The following is a 19088-nucleotide window of genomic DNA, read 5'->3' as shown; positions in this document are numbered from 1 at the left end:
CTTATCAACTGCCCATCCACATATTTATCCAACCATTGACCCATACATCTTCTCACCCACCCATCCATACTTTAACCCGTCTACTCATTCATTCATCCCTCCCCTACCCATCTATCCACCTCTCTGTCTGTCTGCCTGCCTATGTGTACAATAATAGAAACAAGCTTGCAGGGTGCCTGGGTGGCTGAGTTATTAAGCATCTGACTTCGGCTAATCATGATACCATGATTTGTGAGTTCAAGTCCCACAACGGGTGACCTTGGGCCCCGCTGAGCTCGTACCCCGCTTCGGTGAGTCCTGCTTCTCCTTCTCTCTTTCTCTACCCCTAGCAGGATTCTTTCTCTCTCTCTCTCTCTCTCTTTCTCTCTCTTGCCCCTTGCTCGCTTGTGCACTCTCTCAAAAAAAAAAAAAAAGCTTGCAACTTCTGTCAGTTACCTACTGATGCATAACAAACCAGTCTAAAACTTAGTGGTTTAAACCAACAACTGTTGTATTTGCTTACAATTCAATGAGATGGCCCTGCAGGGCTTGCGGGGGGGGGGGGGGGGGGATAGTTAGCTTCAGCTCCAAAAGCTGGGGCAGCTCATCTGGGGCTGGTAAAACTATTACGGCTTCACACCCATGTCTGTCACCCTCCAGAACGTCTCTGTCCACCCGTCCTCACTCACAGGATAGCCATATTTCTTTGCACTTAGGACTCTGAGAAGGCAAAAGTGGAAGCTGCAGTCTTCTAAGGCCTACATTCTAGAACTCAGGTAATTCACTTCTGTCACATTTATTCATCAAGGTAAGTCACAGTTAATTTATTTAGCCATTATTGTTTGAGAATTTACTGTGTATTAGGCACTGTTCTGGGTCCCGGCCATAAGAGGGAGAATAAAACACAAAACACAAGAGACAAAAGTTTCTGTCCCCACAGACTTTCTGTTAAGTAGAAACTCCGTACTCACTCACCTGTTGAGCAGGTCTGAGGTCTTGATTTCTTGTGGGTGACTTTTCTTCCCATCCATAACAGGTAGGGTTTTTCTAGACTCCCTTTATTAGAGGGGACTATTCTTCCAGGTTCCTGGTTCCAGCTTCTCTCCTTGGCTTGTAGATGGCTGCCTTCTCCCTGTGTCCTCACGTGGTCATCCCTCTGTGTGTGTCTGTGCCCTAATCTCCTCTTCTTATAAGGACCCAGGTCATATGGGATTAGTGCCTACTCTAATAACCTTATTTTACAGGAGGGGTGCCTGACTGGCTCAGTCAGTAGAGCATGCAACTCTTGATCTCAGGGTCGGGACTTCAAGCCTCATGAGCCCCATGTTGGGTGTATAGTATACTTTAAAAAAATACCCCTTATTTAACCTTAGTTTTCTCTTTAAAGGCCTGATTTCCAAAAGCAGTCACATTCTGAAGTACTGGGCGTTAGAGGTCACCATATGAATTTGGGGGGACACAATTCAGCACCCATAACAGGGGGAAGCTCCTGTGTTCAGCTTTTTGGAACAAAGAAAAGAGGCAGAGAAAGCTCCCAGAGAAATTCTAGGGGCACCTCAAACTAGAAGAGCCTCGAGTCCTTCATTGCAGAGCCCAGAGAAGTCGCAGGTCCCCAAAAAGGAAATGAGTCGACGGTGTCTCTGGGCAGTTGAAGCCACAGACAGCCTCAAAGAGTTTCCGGTGCCTCAGCCTGGCTGAAAATCAGCCTTGTGAGCAAGCCTCAGGAGCAGCAGAGAGTGCTCCAGTCTTGATAGGTCACAAGCATGAAAATGGAGGGCTGATGGGTAAAAAGCAGGCTGACAGTGGGCACCTGCATGGACAGGCGAGAATCATCTGGATCCCTCCATCAGTCTTAATGCTGAGGCGTTGGCTAAGCTCCCTGAAATTTTTGCAGTCTTGGGAAAGGAGCATGTGGGAAGGGTGGTTCCCAATTGACTGATAATAGCTTTCAGCATCCTGGTGCAAAGGGCTCTCTGCACAAATCGAGTCGCATTAGGAATAAAAAGGAAGTTATGTTATCTGCACTCCTTGCAAATTGCGACTTATGTATGCTTATGTATTGCTTATATTATGCATATATATTGCGACTTATGTATGTGTTGCAGTTTGGGAGGACCCCGATAAAAAGATTTGGAGCCACACTTCCCCTCCAGAAGGCATGAAGCCATGCCGGCACATTGGTTTCAGTGCCGTAAGACTCATTTCTGACTTCTGACTTCTAGAACTAAAAGATCATCAATCGTACCACGTTAAGCAGCAGCAGGAAATGAATAATAACACTATGAACCCTCGCTCCTCTTGAAACTTGTGGTCATCTCAGGCTGTCATTTATTTTTCCACCTTCATCTCTCTGTGCTTAGATTTCCCCCTAAGGTGGGTATTACAACACTACCCACCCCACGGTCATTGCGAGGATTGAGTGAGTTACTGTGAATTAATGCGCTTAGCACAGTGTCTGGCAAGCGGTGAGGACATTAGAAGTATGACTGAGGATCCTTATTACTTTAAGAGCAAAACCACATAAACACATTGCTGAAAGGCAACTGACATTCAGCCTCTGTATGGGAGACAATGAGGAGTGGTGGAGACTGGTGAGACCCCATGCCCTATCCAACAGGGACAGCTACTGCCAAGCCTGGGTTGTTGTTCACAGCTTCCAAATTTCCAAGAAAATCCAGGAATTCAGATTTGTCCACATGCAAAGTTTTGTCATGTTTAAATGCTGGCTACTAATTTCCATTTTAAAAACACACCCCGTGACTAGATGTGGCCTGTGGATGTGAGGTCACCTTTCATATAATCACTGAAAAGAATTCAAACTTTAAATGTACACATGATTACAGCTATGCTTATACAAAAAAAAAAAAAAATCTACTGTGGATTAAAGAGCTCACTGTGGGCCAAGCTCTGGGAAACTACTTAAACACTCAAGCCATTTCATCTCACAATAACCACGGTAGGGTAGAGGCCACTATTTGTGTTCTTTTACAGATGAGGAAACTGAGGCCCAGAGAGGCCAAGGACGGATCCCGAGATCACCCAGCTGGGAAATGGCAGAGTGGAGGCCTGGCTTCCCTCAAAGATCCATTCTGTTTCTCTGAGACAATGCATCCCAGTATTTGAACACAGTGTCATTTAGCAGGAGGGACACAGCATGATAATATGAGGTTAATAAATGATTTATCATCATTATTTTTACTTCTACTGCCTCTGGGTCTTGGCAAGAGGTGAAGGAGACCTTTCCAGGGGCTGGGGGGAGGGTAGGAATGCACACTTCGGGTCTGGAGGAAAAGCTGATTGTGGGGGAAGGTGATATCTGAACAGATGCCAGAGCATGGGAGGTGAAAGCGGAAATCAAATAGATAAACTTCTCAGAAGTTGTAAAGTAGGTCAATGGCCTGGACTGGGGGCTCACTACCCCATGCGCTATCTGAAAGTCTAGGTCTCCTGGTGCACCAGCCTCGACACCTGCCTTCAGGGCTCTCTGCTCCTCCTCCCTCCTGCCTCCCTCCATCTTTCCCTCCCCTCCCCTCCCTCTCTTTCCATCTCCCTCCTACCCTACCCATCCTCTTACCCACCCTCTTTTCTTCCGCTCGCTGTACCACCTCAGGGTCAGAGGCCCCTCCCAGGAATGATCTTTGGAGGCTAAACTTAGTGACAGGTTCCATCCCCAGGCGGAAGTTGGTGGCTGCTGGTGGCTTTGTAATACATTGTCCCCACACCTTGGTCTCATCAAAGCCACGGAAACAGAAAAAAACGGTGATAAGAGTAAAGGAAACTCCAGCGGGGGCTGGGGCTGGGCATTAGGGGCTGCCCCACCTCCCACCAGCCCTCAAGGGCAGAGAGGCATGAAGCCGTGTGCCCTTGGTGGGAATGGAGGGGGAGTCCAGCATTCCTGCCTCCACGTCTGGAACATGGGGACAGCAATAGCTCCCGCCCAGGTATGTATATAAGGCATCTAAGGATGTGACTCACACAAGATGCCTGAAATAGGGAAAGTGCCTGACAAATGCTATAATGGCCTTTTCTGTGTCTGATCTGATGCAATCTTTACAACAGCCCCACGGGCAAAAGCCGGTGTTACCTCCCACTTTGCAGATGAGGAAACTTAGGCACTGAGAGGTGGTGGGACTTGCTTGAGGTCACACAGGAGCAGGTGGCAGAGTGGAATTGGAACCCATCTGACTGCAAAGCCTGTTTCCCTCCCTCCCTGTTCAGGCCAACGATGACAGCACTATAAACAATAATAAATAACTTAGGCACCGAGAGGTGGTGGGACTTGCTTGAGGTCACACAGGAGCAGGTGGCAGAGTGGAATTGGAACCCAGGACCATCTGACTGCAAAGCCTGTTTCCCTCCCTCCCTGTTCAGGCCAACGATGACAGCACTATCAACAATAATAAATAAACACTAACAACAATAATCGTCTACCTCTGGGGTCTGAGCCCTCAGCTTTGGGTCCTGGGCACCAACACCTCCCTCCAGCCACACCAGGGTACATGCTCATCTCTGCAGACCGCCTGATTTGTATGCATATTGTTGTCTGCCCCTCTCTCTCCTCACTCTTCCCGTGTTCCCACTTAGTTCGAGCTTCCAGCTGGCTGGGTAGACCGCCACTCTGTCCCGATGTCCGCAATCAGGGTGCTTGGCAGGGTGTAGCCTTCACTTCGTCATCAGGAATGGGAGATTCGAGGGGGAGGCAGATCTGGGCATGAGGCTTCTGATTTCTCCCACCCTTCCCCCCGAGCTTCCTACAGGGAGTTGGGCCAGCTGGGTTCAGTTTACTTATTTGTAAAGTGACCTCCACAGGTGACCCCATCTACCGCCCCTCTGCCTACAAGCCACCATTCCCCTGAGAAGAGACAGACCCAGTTGTAACATTTACCATTTATTTCCAAGACCCATGGTCAGGGAGCCCAGGGCTGCCGACAGTGGTCCTCATCCCAGGATGTATTGGTCTTAGCTGGGAGGAACCTCAGGCTGTGTGTGATGTGGTGTGTGTGTGACGGGTTGGGACCGTGATGCAGCATCTGATGTGATGTGCGTGGCATCCCATGTGTGACACTTGGTGTGACCGTATGGCCCCTTTGGGTCACTGTGGCTGTGATGATGACTTATGTAGGATATATGTGTCATACGTCACATAATCTGACTGTGTGTTTGTGGTCCTATGACTTGTGTGTGACTGTGCGAGTATCTGATGCTTTGTGTGTACGAGTGCAGATCTGAAGGGCACCTTGTGATTTTCTGTGATGCCATAGGCATGTCCACATTCTCTCTCCATCTTCCTTTCCTCCCCTCTTTCCCTTCTTCCTTCCCCTCCTCCCTTCTTCTTTTCCCTCCTCCCTCCCTCCCTTCTTTCCTACCCTCCTCCCTTCCTCCCTTTCTTCTCTCTGCAAACATTTTCCAGGTGCCCACTACATGCCAGACCCTGACCTGGGTGCTGAAACACAGCCGTGTGTCCTGGTGGGATGTGAACACCCAGCAGTGCTGAGATCCAGCCAGCCAGCTGGTGATACGTTGGTAGCCAGAAACCAGCCGTGACGGGAGCCTTCACACCAAGGAGATCACAAACACTACAGAGCCTCTCCCTCCCAGGAGAGCTGGTGGTCACCGGGACATCCCTGCACCTGTGTCTCTGAGGGTGAACTTACACAGCCAGGAGGAGGTACAGCCACAGACCTGTGAGCCGATCTTGAGTGTGTGGCTATGGCCGTGGGGGGGACTGGCTGGGCTGTCCACATGGGTCAGTCTTGATGATGACTCCCTTCCTCCAACCGCCCACACTCATGAGAGTGGGGAAGGCTGGGGTTGCCCGTCCTGGGCCAAAGTCTCTGGACCCCCACGTCCCACTCTTCTCTGAATCGAAAACATAAATACCCACCCCTCACCCCTTCTTCCTGAATATCAGGCAGATCAGCTTTCCCCCGGTTGGGGGGCCTAGAGACCCTCAAGTCTCTGGGTCTTTGTCTTCAGTATTGCCCGTAGTGGCTCTGCAGTTTCCTTTGGGGCTCCAGGGGTGCCAGCTGGGTCTCCAACCTTCAGGGGTGGCTGGGTTGTCGGCCCCTGGAGGTGCCCGCTGAGCTCTTCGCTTGCCGGGTTCTCGGTTCCCCAAGGCACCCTCTGAGGGAGGCATCACTGTCACTCCTTTCTTACACCATGAAGGCCCCAAAGTAGGAGCGGGTCCCGTCACGGAGCCGGACCAGGCGCTCATCCGGCACACGGACGACCACCTCCTCGCCAGCGTCCAGGTGCACCACGCCTCCCAGGAAGCTGCTGTCCCACCAGACGCGGGGGCCGGTGGCTCGCCCACAGGGTGACCGCCGACTGACCAGCAGCTCGAGCTCCTCGGGGTAGCGCGGTGTGCGTTTGTAGAGGCCATGCGTGATGGGCAGGCCGCTGGTCAGCCCCTGCGGGCAGCCCACGCCCCCCAGCTGCACCTTGGAGTAGATGTAATAGTAGCCGGCCCGGGCAATCACCAGGGAGCCGTCACGGTAGCTGAGGCCCCTCAAGAAGGCCAAGCCCAGCTTTGTCTCCCAGAGCAGCGGGCCCCCGCTGCCCGTCAGGCTGGAGTTGGCACCTGGGGGCAGAGACAGAGGGGTCTGGTCAGCATGTGTCCCTCTGCGGATGGGCGGGGACGACGACTCCCCTCCGTTTTAGGTTGGGGACTTTATATGTGTTAATTCACTTTATTCTCACTTTGAGGGGAGGGAACTGAGGCACCGAAAGGCCAAGTCACTTGCTTCTTACGCCCTCCCCTTGCAGGTGGGGAAACTGAGGCATGGAGCCATTAAGTGACCAGCCAAAAGCATCAAAACTTGTGAGTGGCATAACCAAGGAACAGAGGCAGAGCGCACCCCGGGCCAGAAGACTTGTAATCTCCATGCTCTTCAGTTTTTCTCCATTAAAATGGACATATGAATAGCGCCTCCTTGAGATTTAACGAATTAATATGTATAGAGCATATTACAGCCCGTGACACACGGTGAGCGCCTTGTAAGGGTTTATTCAATGATATGAGAAATGCATGGACATAGGCAGCGGGGCAGGTCTGTGAATCAATAGTGAACGGGTGACTGAATGAATACTCAGACATGCTGGGTGTCTGTCTGGTCTCCCCAGGACACCCTGCCCCTCTCCCATGTCACGACCCAGGGTCCCCCTCACCTGTGAGGTGTGCTGCTGGGTTGGCCTGGAGGGACCTTCGTCCTGGAGAGAGATGGTGAGCGGTTAGGGGCAGAGGCGGTGAGGGGTGAGGGCCAGCCTCCAGCCAGGGTCATCAGGTCCACCTCCTGGTGTCAACCCCACCCTTTCCGGAGTGCCCCAGACTTCTGCTTCTCAGGCCCGGGGGAGGGGCACCTGTGGAGCTCAGGCCAGTTGTGTAAATCACATTGGGCAACCGGCTGAGGGGGCGGGGGCAACGTGGGAACCATCCTACCCCCGCCCTCCCCAGGACCCAGGACTCTGACTCACCTTGGGTCAGCTGCTTCCAGGATTCTGCTTCTCCATCCTGAAAATGCAGAGAAACCCACGGTGAGGACCTGCATGGCCCACACATTGGCATCCTCAGACTCATGGCTGTGAGACACACACAGATGCGGCACATGGACACTGTCCTCACCCCAGTGCCCAGGGCCATGTGCACGCTCCTGCCCCACCCAGCAGCCTTGTAACCACCCAGGCTCTCATATTCCCCCTCTGCAAATAGACATACGAATGCTGCCTATTTAAGATTCAGTGAATTCACAGGGACAAAAGCATGTTCCAGTGCCTGGCGCATAGTAAGACAATATGAGAGTTAATTAAATAAGTAATATTATAGACATGTACACATCGAGATGGCAGGACACGTGGACATCTGTGGCAACAAGTGGATATGGGCATGTGACATAGGGCACAGACCTGGACACTTATGTGACACGTGGACACAGATACATGGGTGTGTGGTTTATGGATCCGGGTGGGTCTTCAGCACATGGGCTGTAGACAGGCCAGTACGTGGACATGTGGGCACACGCACACAGGACAGCAGTACGGGTTCACATGGGCGACATGCCCATGCGGCCGTCAGATCCAGTCACAAGGACAAATGCCTTGGAAACACACGAGGTAAAGGGCCAAGACCACACGGCCATGGCATGGGATGCAGAGACTCACAGGTGTGGCAAACAGATACATCCATAGCCAACCGTAAACAGAGGCAGAGAGAGATTCTCGCAGACTTGGACAACGTGAATTAGTGACAGTCCCGAATAATGGTGATCAGGGTATGGCTAACAATACTTCGCAATGTCCGAACATCAGTTCCGCGGGTTGCAGACAAGACTGTGTTATAAACATGAAATGTGCTATGATCTAGGTTTTATTTGTTACCACTACTAGAAGAAATGGTAGTTATGTGACCCCACAGCATGGTTAGCTAATGCTACAATAGCAATCATATTGCAGTATAAATGTACCAAATCCCTATGTTGTACACCTGAAACTGACAGAATGTTAACATGTCATTTATATCTCAGTTTAAAAAAAATATCGGTTCTGGTTGGTTGAATTCTTGCCCTGGGCAGCCACTGCCGGGCACCACACACGCAATATCGTATCTTGTTCCCTGTGAGGTGGGCACTCTTATTATCCCACCCATTTCACAGATGAGGAAACTGAAGTTCAGAGAAGTTAATTGACTTGCACTGAGCTGCTGTTAGCCTATGGTCTTGCACACACGTGCACAGAGACGCGCACAGTGACACAGGAGACCCACCTCCACGAGCCCCGAAGCCCCACTCACCAGCAGGGGTGTGACCATCTCCCCCAGACGCCAGTGCAGCTGCAGCAGGAACCAGCCCTGGACGGCCAGCCCAGCCGCCAGCAGCAGCAGCAGGAGGCCCAGGCCCAGCTGGGATGCACTGCAGGGCTGTCTTTGGCGGCGGCTGGGCCCCAGCCGTGTGAATGGGATGTCTGTCTGTCCGTCCACCACAAACACTGAGGGCCGCACAACCGTCTCCTCCATGTCCTGAGACACCTCGGGGCTGGGCTCGCACGGCTGGGTCCCTGAGGGCAGGGAGGAAACCACGATTGCCCAATGCTTCTGGGCTTCGCACGCCGCAGACAGGCACCCGTGGGTCCCGGGGTTCAGCCTTTAGAGCAGGGGCTCAGCCCCTCCCCTTTCCCCACTGGCCCTCCTCTTCTTCCTGTCCTCCCACCCCCAGGCTGGCCCCATCTCACTCTCACTCATACAGCCTCTCACTCTTTCCAGGGGCATCTAAAGATGTGACTCAGGTAGGGATGGAGGGGGGAGGCCCCAGTTTTTCCCTGTGGCCACTTCATTCACTCCATGACCAAATATTTATAGATCATCTCTGTGTGCCAGGTACTGTTCTAGGCTTGAGGGCACAGCCGTGAACAAGAGAGACAAAAGTCCCTGGTCTTACGGAGCTCCCATTCTTGGGGTGAGAGACGATGAGCCTAGTAAAGAAGAAAATACTATAGAATGTTTGAGATGGTGGTTAGGGAAGTGCAAACTACAAGAGTGGTTTTTGTGTGTGTGGGTGTGTCCAGGTGTGTATATTGGGTCCAGTGCATGTGTGCATGTGTATGCTGTGTGTATGTGTGCATGGAGATGAGTGCAGGGGCAGGCATGCATGTTGGTGAATCTATGCACACATGCGGGTGTGTGCAGGTGTGTGTATGCAGGTGTGTGTGGGGTGTATGATTGTGCATGCATGTGGGTGCATGTAGGTGCATGTGCATGTGTGGTGTGCATGACTATGCATGCACGTGTGTGTGCATGTAGGTGCGTGTGCATGTGTGGTGTGCATGAGTGTGCATGCAAGTGGGGGTGTGCACGTAGGTGCGTGTGCATGTGGATGTGCATGAGTGTGCATGCCAGCAGGGGTGTGCATGTAGGTGCATGTGCATATGTGGTGTGCATGACCATGCATGCACGTGTGTGTGCATGTAGGTGCGTGTGCATGTGAGGTGTGCATGAGTGTACGTGCATGCAAGTGTGTGCAGGTGCAGACACACATACGCCTGCATGTGTGGATGTGTGTACATGTGCATGAGTGTGCCTGTGAGTGTGTGTGTGCATGCGTGCATGCATGGATGCAAGTTCAAATTGGAACTCACGGACAGGTGGTGTAACCACCAGCCGCTAGGTTAACTAGGCTGAACCCAAGGCCTGGGAGTCGTCCCGGGGGCACCTCGAACTGGCCTGAGTAGCCCTCTTTCTCTTCTCCCCCACATCCCACCTTTTCGCAAGCCCTGGCCATTCAGTCTCAACGTCTGATGTGAACCCAGCCGCCTGTTTCCAGACCCACTGCTGCTGCCTTTGCTAAGTGCTGTGGGCTGAGTGTCTGTGCCCCTCCCCCGTTCATTTGGTGATGTCCTGATCACCTACCTGATGGCCTCTGTAGGTGGGGCCCTGGGGAGGCGGTTAGGTCAGGAGGGTGGAGTCTTCCTGAATGGGGTGAGTGCCCCTGACGGGAGACTCTCTCCCTCCCTCTCTGTCTCTGCCATTTGAAGACGTTTGAGGACCCAGTGAGAGGGCCACTGTCTACAAGCCAGGAACAGAGCCCTCACCAGAGCCCGACCAAGCTGGCACCTGTGTCTCAGACTTCCAGCCTCCGGAACCCTGAGAGATGCATGTCTGCCGTTTGAGGCACCCGGTGTAGGGCATCTTGTTACAGCCGCCAGACTGCACTAACACACTAGGGCATCCGTCATTTCTGGCGTGACCCTTGCAGTGGTTTCCAGCTGGACGTTCTCTCTGCCTCTTGCCACCTCCTAATTCATTCTCTGCCCTCTACAAGTGTGAACTTGTTTATTTGTTTCCTTTAATTTATATGGTTTAATTTAATTTACTATTTTCTTTTATTTTAGAGGTGAAATTCACAAAACATAAAGCAACCATTTTAAAGTGAGCAGTTCAGCGGTATTTAGGGCATTTCCACAGTCGGACAACTCTGGTCCCCAGACGTTTTCAGCGCCTCGAAAGGTAAGCCCATACCCATAAAGCAGTCCCCATCCCCCAGGCCTCCCAGTCCCTGCCAACCACTAGTCAGCTTTCCTGCTCTATGGAGTTACCTGTCCTGAATAGTTCAGGTATTTCAGAAAAGTGGAAATACTCAACCTGTGGTCTTTTGTGTCTGGCTTCCTTCACTGAGTATAATGTTTTCAAGTCTCAGCCAGGTCCTTGCTTGTTAGGGCTGAGGAATGTTCTAGTGTATGGACACATCCCAGTTTGCTTGCCCATTCACGCGCTGAGGGACACTTCAGTCGTCTCCACCTTTGGGCTACTGGGCAAAGTGCTGCTATGAGCATGCTCGCACGTATATTTGTCTGGGTACCAGCTTCCAAGTCTTTGGGCACATAGCTAGCATTGGAATTGCTACCATCAGCTTTCCAAACACATAAGTCAGCCTTCATGTCTTCCCTGCTTAAAATCTTGCAGCAGCTGGGGCGCCTGAGTGGCCCAGTCAGTTAAGCATCCGACTTCAGCTCAGGTCATGATCTCATGGTTCGTGAGTTTGAGCCCCGCGTTGGGCTCTGGGCTGACGGCTCAGAGCCTGGAGCCCACTTTTGATTCTGGGTCTCCCTCTGTCTGTCCCTCTGCTGCTTGCACTCTGTCTCTCGCATTGTCTCAAAAATAAATAAACATTAAAAAAAATTTAAAAAATCTTGCAGTGGCTTCCCACGGAGTGGTCAGGGGCTAGCACATTCCGCCTCGTGGCTCAAATCCTCCAAGGCTTTCTCCTCTTTGTCATCTGTGTGTTGGCTTAAGAATCCCCTCCTCATGATAGGTTTCTTTGTATTCCCTGACCATCTGCATTAGTCATGACTCTCCAGAGAAAGAGAACCAGTAATATATCTCCATCCATCCATCCATCCATTTGTACCACCTATTATTATCTATCATCTATCTGTCTGCACTCACACACAGACACACACACACATGCACACATACACAATTTATTTTAAGGAATTGGCTCATGTGACTGGGGTTTAGCAAGTCTAAAATCCACAGACAAGCCAGCAGGCTGGAGATTCATTTAAGAGTTGATGTTATAGTTTTGAGTCTAAAGGCTAGAAACTCGGGCAGAATTTCTATGCTGATATCCTGAATTCCATCTTCCTTAGGAAACCGATTCTTTTCCTCTTCTGCCCTTCAACTGATTGGATGAGGCCCACTCACATCATCAAGTGTAACCTGAAAGTCAACTGACTGTAGGTGTGAATCACATCTAAGATTTACCTATGCAGCAGCATGGAGATCAGTGTTTGAGTAAACCATAGCCTAGCTAGGTTGACACATAAAATGACCATTATTTGATCTAAACAACCATAGTGGTGGCCCCAACGTAGGCAGGTTTTCTCACAGTGCCCTGTTCTTCATTCCTTTTTGGACACCTTAACTGTCTGAAATCAACTCTACACTGTGTTTAGAATGTGAGTCTCATGATCAGGTCTGTGCTGTTCGCAGTCTGGAACCACAGGTGCCCAAACAGAACAATACCCAATGTCTTTTTTTTTTTCCTGAAAAAAAGGAAGAAAATGAATCCCAGGGCAGAAGAAAGGGGGAATTGGCATGAAAAACCGTGACAAGAAGGACATAAAGGTGGCCGGAGGGGCAACCTGACAGAGGCCGGCTGGGACACCTAATGAGTGATGAGGACTTTTGAGTCTCCCCTTGACAGGGGTGCTGACAACCAGGGACTGGAAGTAGCAGGAGGGACGGTGAATATATTTCCTTCATATTCCTGGAATTGGGAGGTGGGGTTCACAGGACACAGCCAATTTCACACAGGAAATGGGCTGAGAAGGGGTGACTGCCAGGCTCAGGGCTTTTCCCATGATGACCTCATCTAGAGTCAGGGACTGGATCCCAACATCTACAGACCTAGACGTACTGGTGGTGTTATTAAACAGAAGAGACATCCAGGGACTCAGTTCCGTCTGCAGAGAGTGAAACTATTCACCTGTGACTGCTGCCCCCGATGCAGTGCAGGTGGTGCTGTGACCGCAATACCCCCACGACAACCCCCCTTCAGCCCTTGAATGCTGACTCATTCCTTCCCCTCCCTGGTTCACGCATATCTCTAGTGGAAATGAGCCCAGCCTGCCCCTTAACGCCCCCTTCTGGGCACAGCTGCTTGAAATGCAGGCAAAGTAGTGAATGGAGTTGTAAGTGAGCTGCAGATGAGGGGCAAGTGGGGAGAAGGTGAGGAGGTGGAGGATCCAGGTGGGGATGAAGGTAGGGAGACAGGATCCAGGTGGGGAGGAAGGTGAGGGGGGGAGGATCCAGGTGGGAGGAAGGTGAGGAGGGGGGAGGATCCAGGTGGGAGGAGGTGAGGAGGCAGAGGATCCACGTGGGAGGAAGGTGAGGATACAATATCCAGGTGGGAGGAAGGTGAGGAGGGGGGAGGATCCAGGTGGGAGGAAGGTGAGGAGGGGGGAGGACCCAGGTGGGAGGAGGTGAGGAGGCGGAGGATCCACGTGGGAGGAAGGTGAGGATACAATATCCAGGTGGGAGGAAGGTGAGGTGACAGAGGATCCAGGTGAGGAGGAAGTTGAGGAGGTGGAGGATCCAGGTGAGGAGGAAGGTGAATAAGGGGAGGATCCAGGTGGGAGGATGGTGAGAGGGTGAGGGTCCAGGTGGGAGGAAGGTGAGGATGTGGAGGATCCAGGAGTGGAGGAAGGTGAGGAGGGGAGGATCCTGGTGGGAGGAAGGTGAGGAGGGGCAGGATCTAGATGGCAGGAAGGTGAGGAGGCGGAGGATCCAGGTGGGAGGAAGGTGAGGAGGCGGAGGACCCAGGTGGGGAGGAAGGTGAGGAGGGGCGGATCAAGGTGGGATGAAGATGAGGAGGCAGAGGATCCAGGTGGGAGGAAGGTGAGGAGGCTGAAGATCCAGGTGGGTAGGCAGGTGAGGAGACAGGATCCAGGTGGGGATGAAGGTGAGGAGGTGGAGGACGAGGTGGGAAGAAGGTGAGGAGGGGGAAGATCCAGGTGGGAGGAAGGTGAAGAGGCAGAGGATTCAGGTGGGAGGAAGGTGAGGAGGCAGAGGATCCAGGTGGGAGGAAGGTGAGGAGACAGGATCCAGGTGGGGATGATGGTGAGGAGGCAGAGGATCCAGGTGGGAGGAAGGTGAGGAGGTGGAGGATCCAGGAGGGGAGGAAGGTGAGGAGGCAGAGAATCCAGGTGGGAGGAAGGCGAGGAAGGGAAGGATCCAGGTGGGGATGAAGATGAGGAGGGGGAGGATCCAGGTGGGAGGAAGGTGAGGAGGTGAAGGGTCCAGGTGGGAGGAATGTGAGGTGTTAGAGGATTAAGGTGGGGATTAAAGTGAGGAGGTAGAGGGTTCAAGTGGGGATGAAGGTGAGAAGACCTCCCCTTCCAGGTGGGGAGGAAGGTGAGGAGTGGGAGGATCCAGGTGGGAGGAACGTGAGTAGGCAGAGGATCCAGGTGGGAGGAAGGTGAGGTGGGGAGGATCCAGGTGGGGAGGATGATGAGGAGGGGGAGGTTCCAGGTGGGAGGATGGTGAGGAGGCAGAGGATCCAGGTGGGAGGAAGGTGAGGAGGTGGAGGATCCAGGTGGGAAGAAGGTGAGGAAGTGGTGGATCCAGGTGGGGAGGACGATGAGGAGGCGGAGGATCCAGGTGGGAGGAAAGTGAGGAGGCAGAGGACTGTGGAGCCCTCGTGCATAAGATGCTCGTGAGGGCTGGGGTAAAGCAGGTGAGGATACCGGTACCCACACAGTGGATGAGAGAAGGATGTAGGTGAAGATACTGGTGAGGACCCAGAGGAGGAGGCAGAGGACACACAGGTCACGACGCAGGTGGAAAGAAAGCAAGTAGGTGAGCACTTGGCGCAAACGCAGGCTCACTTCAGACTACGTGCAGGTGCAGTGCAGGTGCATGTGGGCACGGGCTCCCCAGGGGAGGAAGCAAATGTGCAGGTGATCCACAGGGAGGAAGGAGTTGCAGGGGAGGAAGCAGGGGATCACAGCTGCCTCTTCCTCCCTCTCCGAGACCTTCCGACATTGGGAGACACATGAACTCTCAGTGAAGCTTTATTGTGGGGACTGTGGGCAGGGGTCAGTTGGGACAGCCAAAGACAACCATGTTCTCAGTGAAGTTGGCCAGGTCTTGACACAGCTTCTCATTCTCCTCATCCTGGCATTCATCAGACTCTGGCCACAGCTCCACCCAGGTGTCCTTCCCGATGACATACTTGATGCTGGGGGATGGCAACAGGTCAGGATCAGGGCAGGGAAAGCATGGGAAGGGGCGACCCACTGTGGGGGGTGGGGCATGCACAGGGCTGACACTCACTTGGGTTTCTCTCCCCACAGGTCGGCGGACGTGCCCCACATGAGGTAGTGTTTCCCCTCCTGCAGCTTCAGGGCTTCTCTGCACTTGATGTGGCTGATGAACCTGCGCTCCTGTCCAACCTGCACCTCATCAGAGCCTGGAAGGGACAGAGAGGGACGCTGAGTGGGGGAGGGCAGGGAACCAGCAAGAAGGAAGTGGAAAGACAGAACACAGACTGCAGAGCTGACCTGATTTGATGATCTGCTCGATGACCATTACGTAATCATCAAAGTCTGACGACAGCTCCTTCTTGAGAAGCCTGGTCTTGTACACTGATGGGGGAGGAGGGGAAGGACGGTGGGGTCACGGGCAAGGGGGGCAGCGGGGACCCTCACCTGCAGGCGCACCTGGGCGTATGGTGTCCCCAAGCAGACACGTGCAGGGTCACAGCCACACGTGCAACAGTCCCTGCCCCCCAGTAACACACCTGCCACATGTGTTCCCACAACCACCACGTCACACAGCCACACACGTCCATGTGCACGATTATACTCACCACAGTGGAGTCCTATGCATAACCTCCCATCCACTATCCCCCACAAGCACTGTCTCTCATCTCCATGGCTTGGCACGACTACAATGTCACACACACAAGGGGCAGACGACCATATCCACTCTCACACTGGCTGCACACCCGGCCGACACATTAGCATGGCTCCCCATGCACTCATGGCCCCTCATAACACATTTACACCCACACACACATCGGCTGCAACCACAGGCTGACGTATAGCCATATGCATCCAGGGGCACTGACAGCCAGTCACACGCACAGCCATGTCCACACAGTGTTGCTCACCCAGGCACCCACGTGCACGTGCCCACTCACCGTAGTCTACTCCTGGTTCACAGGCCTTGTCCAGACGCTCGTCCAGGGTGATCTTTTCATCCATCGGGTGCATGAAGCAGTTCTCTGTGTGATGGATGAGTGGGGGACATGGTTACATCACGCGTGTTGTCCAGGGCCCCCCGCCCCTGGGTCCGTGTGGGTGTCCACTGGGTGTGGGCTTTTCGAGCCCCCTTGGGCCACCCCCATGGAAGGAGGATCTGGGGGTGTGTGTCCACCCTTCCTGGCTTCTCTGCACCCACCCTCAGCACAGCGGCACATGTCTTTGTGACAGAGCTTGCTCAGCAACCCGTCTTCTTTGTCTGGGTGGTAGAACCGGATGCAATTCTCATCTGTGGGCAGAGGGCAGGGAGGTGTCAGAGGGCTAGGGCCTCCAGCCCAGAGACCCAGGGGCTTGGATTCCCAACTCCAGTCCCTCAGACCTGGAGAGGCCATGTCCCCAACCCTGGGACCCTCAGGCCCCCGCCTCACACGGGTCCCTTGGACCCTCAGGCCTCCCAGGCCCCCCAGACCCTAGGTGGGCTGCTCACCCAGGTTGTAATAGGAGTACACCTTGACCGACCCGGGCTGGATAAGCCCCACGTTGAAGTACTGGTGCACTTTGAAGGTCAGACAGTCCTCCTGGTCATGTGAGATCTGGGGGGAAGGAGGAGGCTGGTCAGTGGGGCGACAGGTTGTGTGAGATCTGGGGGGAAGGAGGAGGCTGGTCAGTGGGGCGACAGGTCGTGTGAGATCTGGGGGGAAGGAGGAGGCTGGTCAGTGGGGCCACATGGAACGGAGCCCAGCATAGGGTCTGGGGGTTGAGACAGTGGTGGAGAAAGTGAGGGAGCAGGAGTCTCCACCAAAAGACCGATGAGCACTTCAACACAGCCATTTCCACTTATCCAAGGCTTGAAGCTACATTATCCCTGTCAGCTTCCTTTCCTAGTCCAGTGTGGCCATGCGATTGAGTTCTGGCCACCAGACTGCTGTCTCTGCCCATGAAAACATCCACGGTTAATGGTACTGAATGCGATATTTAAAAGTTGTTATGGGATGGCACCAGGAGGGCATAGTCGGTTAAATATCCGACTCTTTATCTCAGGTCAGGTCATGATCTCATGGGTTTGTGACTCTGAGCCCCACATTGGGCTCTGCTCTGACAGCACAGAGCCTTCTTGGGATTCTGTCTTTACTTCTCTCTGCCCCTCCCCTGCTTGTGTTCTCTGTCTCTCTCAAAATAAATAAACATTAGAAAACTGAAAAGAAAAACTTATTGAGAGGGTAGATCTTAAAAGTTCTCATCACACACACACACACACACACACACACGCATGCATTAAAACTATGTGAAGTAATAAATGTGTTAAGTAAACTTATGGTGGTGATCATTTCCCAATATACACATACATCAAATCATTATGTTATGCATCTTAAACTTACACAATTTTATATGTCAATGATACCCCATTCAAGCTGAAAAAATAAAGACAAAGAAAGGGAGAGAGAGAGAAACAGAAACAGATATGCATAGACAGGTGTACTTGGAGGAACAGGCTAGCACTTAATGAAGTTGGGTAGAGAGTATATGGAACTGTGTTTTACTGCTCTGCAATTTCCCTGTAAGGTTGGAATCCTATAAAAATTTAAGTGCACAAAAAGTCCAGTACAAGAAAACGTCAACCACTAGCTCATGCACAATCCTCTTTTCTTCCAGAGAGGAGGGGTCCAGAGAGGACTGTGAGATCCTAGGGATTGCAGAGCCCCAAGAAGGAATGTGAGCAGATCCCTGACTTAGTGTGTGGAGCAGAAAACCCTTCCCTTAGCCTCCCAGCTGGACTTTACCTGAGTGGGAGGCACAAGACTCTTGTGTTGGGACCCTCATATTCTTGAGAGGCTTATTACAGCAGCTAGTGTTACTTATGCTGACTAACATGGGGTGAGGGGACTTTGGGAATTTTGGAAGTTAGCAGGGGGCATGTGAGGATAGGGAAACAGGAAGATGTCAGTATGGGAGAGGAGGAAGCTCAAGTCAATGTTAGAGAGGAAGGCAGTGACAGAAAGTCAGATGGAGAGCAAACACGGAGAGAGAAAACCCAGGGGGTGCGGAGCAAGGGGAATGCTTTTCAGCACTGAGCACTTTATTTTTTAAACCCAAGTGGCTCCCTTCAAAAGTTGTTTAGGACTATGATGAGAAGAAGTTGGAGGAAGCAAGTATAAAATGAGGTTGAAATGAGACTGGTCAGAAAGTAAGCTGTTTAGAAAAGATGAGATGACCTGGGTTGTCCACCTTCTTTTTATGCCCCTTCCCTCCACCACCCAGCAGCAGAGACCCCTCACCTCCTAGACTGGGCCTGGTGTGGCCCAGAAGGAGGCCTGCCTGGTAGACGTCAGATCCCCATTGGAAGCCTTACCTTGTCCAGGTAGATGGTGATGGTGTTCTTATTTGAGAAGGCCTTGTTCAGCTCGTACATAGAGATGTATCTGTCAATGCCGTTGCTCAACTGGGGAAGGGTAAGACTTATGAATATCCTCCTGAGGCCTCTGCCCTCTGACCCAGCCCCCAAGCCCAAGCCCTTCATACCAGGTCAAGATCACCAGTGTCAGGAGAAAAGCCAGTCATCATGGATACATCCAGGATCGACATGGTAGCATCCTGGTCTCCCAGGTACCTGAATAGGGCAGGGAGAGGACACTTGGGTCCCAGGGTAGGATCAGCCCTGGGGCACAGTGTCTGCACAAGGGGGTCTGGTCAGAGACTGGGGTTACTGGTTCCCACACAGCAGCACAGAAGGATATTAGATTGTGGGAAACATTCCCCAAATGGAATAAAGGAAAGGCAGTGTCATGGTCAAGGTGACTAAAATCTCAGGCTCTGGAGCCCCTTTGCATGGGTTCAAATCCCAGCTCAATATGACATTT

At 52.5% G+C, this 19088-nt stretch overlaps 2 protein-coding genes and 1 long non-coding RNA gene across 3 annotated transcripts in view; 1 reads left to right on the top strand and 2 right to left on the bottom strand.

Annotated features, from left to right (window-relative positions):
• Positions 1 to 559: 559 nt before the first annotated feature.
• LOC113596355 (uncharacterized) lies at positions 560 to 7136 on the top strand. The gene is made up of 3 exons (XR_008297324.1): positions 560 to 787; positions 5390 to 6230; positions 6745 to 7136. It is a non-coding gene; the product is annotated as an uncharacterized LOC113596355 (long non-coding RNA).
• TNFSF14 (TNF superfamily member 14) lies at positions 4245 to 9125 on the bottom strand. Its single transcript, XM_015072812.3, has 4 exons — positions 8765 to 9125; positions 7453 to 7489; positions 7147 to 7188; positions 4245 to 6559 (listed from the first exon to the last, which is right to left on the bottom strand). The coding sequence occupies exons 1-4, from the start codon at positions 8984 to 8986 to the stop codon at positions 6132 to 6134; spliced, it is 729 nt and encodes a 242-aa protein (XP_014928298.2). The 5' UTR covers positions 8987 to 9125; the 3' UTR covers positions 4245 to 6131.
• A 5896-nt stretch (positions 9126 to 15021) lies between these two features.
• Positions 15022 to 19088, bottom strand: part of LOC106975430 (complement C3) — a 40050-nt gene continuing 35983 nt past the window's right edge. Inside the window, exons 34-41 of the mRNA XM_053219995.1 lie at positions 18751 to 18838; positions 18581 to 18670; positions 16718 to 16823; positions 16430 to 16519; positions 16170 to 16253; positions 15529 to 15612; positions 15302 to 15437; positions 15022 to 15206 (exon numbers count right to left, since the gene is read on the bottom strand). Coding sequence (XP_053075970.1) covers positions 15065 to 15206; positions 15302 to 15437; positions 15529 to 15612; positions 16170 to 16253; positions 16430 to 16519; positions 16718 to 16823; positions 18581 to 18670; positions 18751 to 18838 — 820 coding nt within the window. The 3' untranslated portion in view covers positions 15022 to 15064. The remainder of the gene's footprint in view (positions 15207 to 15301; positions 15438 to 15528; positions 15613 to 16169; positions 16254 to 16429; positions 16520 to 16717; positions 16824 to 18580; positions 18671 to 18750; positions 18839 to 19088) is intronic.

The sequence above is a fragment of the Acinonyx jubatus genome, chromosome A2 (genome assembly GCF_027475565.1).
Source record: "Acinonyx jubatus isolate Ajub_Pintada_27869175 chromosome A2, VMU_Ajub_asm_v1.0, whole genome shotgun sequence".
NCBI classification, from domain to species: Eukaryota; Metazoa; Chordata; class Mammalia; order Carnivora; family Felidae; genus Acinonyx; species Acinonyx jubatus.
Note: the sequence above shows the minus strand (reverse complement) of the source record. Positions and strands in the feature narration are given on the sequence as shown.

Coding starts and splice junctions, on each gene's coding strand:
- TNFSF14 (XM_015072812.3), bottom strand. CDS start 8,986: ATGGAGGAGACGGTTGTGCGGCCCTCAGTGTTTGTGGTGGACGGACAG. Junction 7,189..7,452: donor CTGGAAGCAGCTGACCCAAG/GTGAGTCAGAGT, acceptor ATCTCTCTCCAG/GACGAAGGTCCCTCCAGGCC. Junction 6,560..7,146: donor CCCAGCAGCACACCTCACAG/GTGAGGGGGACC, acceptor CTCTGCCCCCAG/GTGCCAACTCCAGCCTGACG.